A 6,000-nucleotide genomic window follows, 5' to 3' on the forward strand; every position below is an offset into this window, starting at 1 on the left:
TCAGGACCTCAGACTGGGGTGAAGGTTCACCTTCCAACAGGACAACGACCCTAAGCACACAGCCAAGACAATACAGGAGTGGCTTCGGGACAAGTCTCTGAATCTCCTTCAGTGGCCCAGCCAGAGCCCGACTTGAACCTGATCGAATATATCTGGAGAGACCAGAAAATAGCTGTGCAGCGACGCTCATTATGGGGTATTGTGTGTAGATTGATGAGGGGGGGAACAATTTAATCTATTTTAGAATAAGACTGTAAGGTAACAAAATGTGAAAAAAGTCATCTGAATACTTTCCGAATGCACTGTATATTTATACATACATTCCTAATTTCCTCTTTCTTCATTTGCTGGATTTTCACCCACAGCAGCCAATCCACTGTTCATTCTTAACTCCAACCCTCTAATGTCCACAGATGAACCCATCTTTCCCAGTGTAATGCCATTTTGTCATTTCCTTTTGCAATACATTCCTCCATTTTACTGTGACGTCTTACGAGGGTCCTGAACATCCCTATTTGTAAAGATTTTACTGATATTGCCCTAAAAAGAAATACTTTACCCAAGAGTATAATGACATTTCCCATTGACTGATCGTGTTTTTTCAGATCCCCTAACAATTCAGTTTGCAGGTGCATCTGAATCCTGAACAACCATTCCTGGACCTGACTCCAAAAGTGAGCCGATGCAAAAAGCGAGCAACCGATGGACAGTACCAGAAAATATGTTCCATAGATTCTGTTTCCTCCAGGCAGTCTGCACAAGGCTGACTGTTCAATGCCCCATATCGAGCATTCTTTTTGTAGGAAGTATAGAGTAATACAGGTGTGCGCTGCTCATGAGAATATCAATAATTGAAATTACCATTCCCAGATTCCAGACTGTAGCTTTAAGTGCTTTTAGATGGGACAATGATGATGAAGATTCTGAAAAATGTATTAATTAACAAACAGCTTAATGAGCTATCTGTGGTGTGTGTGTGTGTGCGCGCGCGCAATAGCGCCTCTGTTGGAGCTGGCTGAATCTTTTTAACCATTTACATTCTACCTTATTAAAATTGTCATCACTCTACAACTAAATGCAATCTTTACCAGTAACCTAAAGCTTTGTAATACACCCGTCATGAGCCCTAGACCTGTAGAGGCAAATGACATCAACATAATTGAACTCTGACATCAATGCATTTTATACCCAGCTTAGCTCAACATAACGCTCCTGCTACACTAAGTAAAACTAGGCTACCTGTATAAGTTAGGCTAACAATAATACGTCTATTGGAGGCTATTCAGGTGACACATCATTTGAAGTAATTTCGGCTTGGATGACACGTCAACTCAGCTATATCGTCAACTCAGATTCATGTACGCAATAAACAATGGTTGAACAATATTTCCCATACAAATCAGTTATAACACATGCATGCACGATATACAGCAGACTTTACTCTAAGCTGAGCCCTTATAGCCTAATTCAGCGTGGTATTTTCATACTTACATCATCTGTGTATGCAGGTGTGATGATGCCGCTGAGCAGTAGCAACAGGACGCTCAGGAGCAGTGCGGAAAAAGTGAGAAAATCTGTCATTTCATTACCTACAGCAGTTCCATACAACGTTGGCGTCAGCCCCGTTTCAGTTGGTTATCTTTGTAATTGTAAAATCAATGCAGCAGCCCCCCTGAATAACTCGCTTTTAGAAAGAAGAAGAAATAGTCTACTGCTCGATATCACTGCGACAGGTTTCTGCACTTTGACAGTTGGTGGTGTAACTCACTATCCGTAGATCCTGCGCGTGGCAAAAATAACCTCCCTCAAGACAGTGCCTTTACCTTTGAGCCCCATTCACACCTGCGACAGCTAAGTATTTTAAGGCTAAATAATACCCCCAAGTCATAGGCTAAAAAGTGGAACCACTGAAATATAATAAGAACGAGTGGGACATACAAGCGTCGAATAAAATATTGTCTATGTTGTGAAAGTGAGTGCTGTCAAATGCTGGTTTAAGAATGAGCGGTGTACAGGTTTACTTGGCTTAAATACCGTAATACTTTGTGGCTACGCTTCAATGTTTATGTTTAGTTTTTAATTAATAATGACACATGGTGATATGTTTTATATAGTATTATATACGTTTTTCTAAGGTAGGTATATTAATCCATTTGATAATATAAAAATAAACCTGTTAAATGTATTGTCAAATGTAGTTGCGCTCTTTAAGTTCGTTATGGTATGAGGTGCGGTGGCGAAGTGTTAGCCTCTATTCTTACTAGCAGTTGTTGAGCTGTAAGTGTTTCTGTTAAGTTTTACTTGTTGGTTCAATTTTTTTATTTATTTTTTATTCCATGATATGAAGCCAAATGACACTCAACGATTCTGAAATAGCTAGGATATTTTTGAATTTTAGCTTGACACTATTTGTGGATCAATTTGATGGTTTTTCGATTTATGGAACAAGTGCAAGCGAAAGTAACGTTACTGGTGGGATTTGAATTTGCACGACGTTTCGTCAACGGAGTGTGACAGTGATTAAGACTGGGGTAAGCATTTTTTTATTGCATAGCAACACCTATTTCCCACAATAAAACTGGATTGGGACGATTCTCTCACCCTAGCTAGGATATGATGGGGTGAGATTTGCTCAATAGTGCCCTAGGCCTAATATACATGTATTGGGTGGCATTTGCTACGGTTTCATTCGTTGTCTCTGCCATAACTTCACGACGCGCTCAGTTATATTGTAGTTTAATTGAATTCGCAGGATTATTGCCTAGACACATTTGAACCAATTTGAAATTTTGTTGGAACATACTCAGACCATGCCTTTCAAAGTATTTTTTTACTTGAGTAATTTAGGCTACACACATGTTTGATTCGGTAATTAATTTATTATAGTTTCAAGTTTATCTGGACTACTAGCCTATTCGCAGAGCAAGGATTGGGGACCTATTTTGTCAACGTAATTCAGTATGCATGTATCACAAAATCAGCACAATGTCCTCGCAATTCTTTACACAAGCACACTTAGGTTTATCGTGAATACAGTTACAGTGGTACACCATTGAGAGCTCGCCAACTGTTGTATACATGCAGAGTAGAACAAGTTGCTGAAGTTACTTTATAACAGCAATAATAATAAGAGGTCATAATGATGATGAGCATCAATATCATCGTCATCATCATTGTCATCATCATATCATAATTGGTTGTAGGTTTTGAGGTTTAGCCTAGAAATAAATGGGGCACAAGCAGTAATACTTTTGGGGGGAAATCTTCAACATGTGATCTAATGACCTGGCTTTCATTTTGATGTTTGAAAATATTCATACATTATAATGATAAAGGGTTTATCTCAGGCTGCCTGTCAATAAACAAGCTTGTTGTGGAATGAGAACTGATCCGCAAAGTCCAACGTGTTCACAGTTCATCAGGTCGAAAAAATGTGTTATGACTATGTTCAGTGTGTGTCTGAATTAATCTATACATCCATTCATCCACTCTCTCTACTCAGTAATTTATTGATATTCATTTTTAAAAATGAATTAATGCATTTTTAATTGCACCAATTAAGGAGATACATTTTAACCCATTTAACAAACGGATGATTTTTAAATTCAGGAATGAACATTTCTATTTGGTTTCTGAATTGACTACATTTCAATGGAATTGAATTAACACTTTTACTGTGCATCAATTTACTCTGCCTTCCTATCTGAGAGTATTTTGTCTCTTATCATTGTTTGTTTATATCACAGGAGAGGTCGAGAGGCAGAGACACATTGTTGGTGTTACACCAATCAGAGGCAAGGCAGAGGTCAAGGGCTTGTCTGGAGGCGGGACACGCCATAAGTGGCAGAGATGATGGTCTCTACCTGCTGCACCACCTGGGCCAAACTCTCTCTCTGGTCAGATTACCAACTCACATCTTATGGTGATCCCATTGTCTCATTTTCTCTCATCTCCTTCCATTCCCATCTTCTCCAGCTTTCATCTTCTCCAAATCTCATTTTCCTCGTCCTTGGCCAAAACAATCCATAGCCCCTTCCCAGCATGGTGGCACTTTAAAAATCGGAGGACAGGGTCATAATAATGGCTGGAACAGAATCAATTGAATGGTATCAAACAGATGGTTTTCATGTGTTTGATACCATTCCATTCACTCAGTTCCAGACATTATTAGGAGCTGTCTTCCCCTCACCATCCTCCTCTGCCCCTTCCCCCAACTAGCACCTTCTACTTTTGGTGTTTGCAGATCTGAAGGAGTCAGACAGGTGTAGCAATATAGAGGAAGCTCCCCTGAGTCTATTGGAGGGCTAGGTGTAGGAAACATCATCATTTTGTTTGTACGCCTATTCATTTCCATTTCGTCAGAGCCTATCGTTTCTCTCACACTCACATACCTCTACGATAAAAAGTTCCCTTATACCAGCAACAACAAAAAAGGTTCTGGCCATGATATTTATTAAATTTCCAATTACTTGTGGTCACCAACTGGTTGATCAAGATCGATTGGTCGATCTCCAATGAAATTATAATGCTCATTTACAGTAGCTGTGCCTCACAAGTAATACAACAAATGATCTATTACCAGTATGATCGTATAATTTAAATGGTATATAATTTCTAAATGGTCTGAGAAGAACAATAATGCCAGGGCAATTCAAGCATAGCCAATATGCCGTTTTAATTGGTTAATATTGCATAGGCTTACGATTTTTAAGTAACGTTTAGAAAAATCTGAGCAGTCGGCATGCATTTTGACTCAGAAAGTAATCTTGACCCAGAAAAGGTTGGTGACCACTGTTCTATAGCATAGACCCTAGGGCAGTGGTCACCAACCGGTCTATCGCGATTGACTGGTTGATCTCCAAGCCATTCCTAGTTGATCACCAAACATTTCTGTAAAAAAAAAATAACGATAAAGCCTTACCGGTGCTCCCTCCCTCCCCTCAGACTGACCATCAGATGCTCACTTAGCTTTTTCTCACAAGTAATACAACAAATTATCTATTACCAATATGATCATATACAGAATTTTTTTAAATATAATTTAAAAATGGTCTGAGAAGAACAACATTGGCAGGGCAATTCAAGCATAGCCAATTTGCAGTGAAAAGGAAGTGGGTCTTTAGCCTACTGCACAAAACTCATTGCTACATAACTGTTTTTATTTGGTTAATGTTGCATAGGCTTAAGTCATGTGTATATTTAATTTTTTAGATTTTTGCTTTTACCCCAATTTTGTGGTATCCAATTGGTAGTTACAGTCTTGTCTCATTGCTGCAACTCCCATACAGACTCGGGAGAGGCGAAGGTCAAGAGCCATGCGTCTTCCGAAACACAACCCAACCAAGCCGCAGTGCTTCTTGACACAATGCCCAGAAGCCAGCCACACCAATGTGTCGGAGGAAACACTGTACACCTGGCAACTGGATCAGCGTGTATGTGCCCAGCCCGCCACAGGAGTTTCTAGAGAGCAATGGGACAAAGACATCCCTGCCGGACAAACCCTACACGTATGTTGGGAACATATATTATACATGTATTATATTTTGTATTAGCACTATGGTGACACCACCAATATAATTTAAAACGAGCATAAATAAGTCAGAAGTGGGTGTGGACAAGCCAGATGCGAGACAGGAAGATAATAGTGGCGAAAAGCCAAGGGGTGTTAATAATTTACAAAAAGAGGAGTGACCATGTATGTTATGTAAGGGTTAAACTGTATAGAAGCAGAGTGCTGAGACTGGAGAGGTCAGTTGTTCCATGGAATTGCTCGGCTTCTATTACTTTTGTAATAAAGTCTATTTGAATTCACGAGTTCCGGTATCTGAGAAATATTTGGACCAATATTTCCACAACAAACTCTGCCTACCCGGCAGGCCATAGAGAGCAAATCCATTGCAACAATAGGCCTACCACTGGCCAATCAGATAGCTCAGATAACTGTCTGCACAGTTTCCTCGTGCTGATTTTATGAGTAAGTTCATGTTTAAGTTGTTATTC

The 6,000-nt window shown here is 39.5% G+C and overlaps 1 protein-coding gene and 1 long non-coding RNA gene across 2 annotated transcripts in view; one reads left to right on the forward strand and one right to left on the reverse strand.

Moving 5' to 3' along the window:
- The window catches only part of LOC115205824 (collagen alpha-5(IV) chain), a 142,891-nt gene extending 141,101 nt beyond the window's left edge, over positions 1-1,790 (reverse strand). The window contains exon 1 of the mRNA XM_029772166.1: positions 1,492-1,790. Coding sequence (XP_029628026.1) covers positions 1,492-1,581 — 90 coding nt within the window. The 5' untranslated portion in view covers positions 1,582-1,790. The remainder of the gene's footprint in view (positions 1-1,491) is intronic.
- Positions 1,791-2,005: 215 nt separating this feature from the next.
- On the forward strand, positions 2,006-5,331 carry LOC115205826 (uncharacterized). The gene is made up of 3 exons (XR_003880686.1): positions 2,006-2,531; positions 3,747-3,922; positions 5,289-5,331. It is a non-coding gene; the product is annotated as an uncharacterized LOC115205826 (long non-coding RNA).
- Positions 5,332-6,000: the final 669 nt, after the last annotated feature.

This window comes from Salmo trutta, chromosome 13 (genome assembly GCF_901001165.1).
Source record: "Salmo trutta chromosome 13, fSalTru1.1, whole genome shotgun sequence".
Taxonomy (NCBI): Eukaryota; Metazoa; Chordata; class Actinopteri; order Salmoniformes; family Salmonidae; genus Salmo; species Salmo trutta.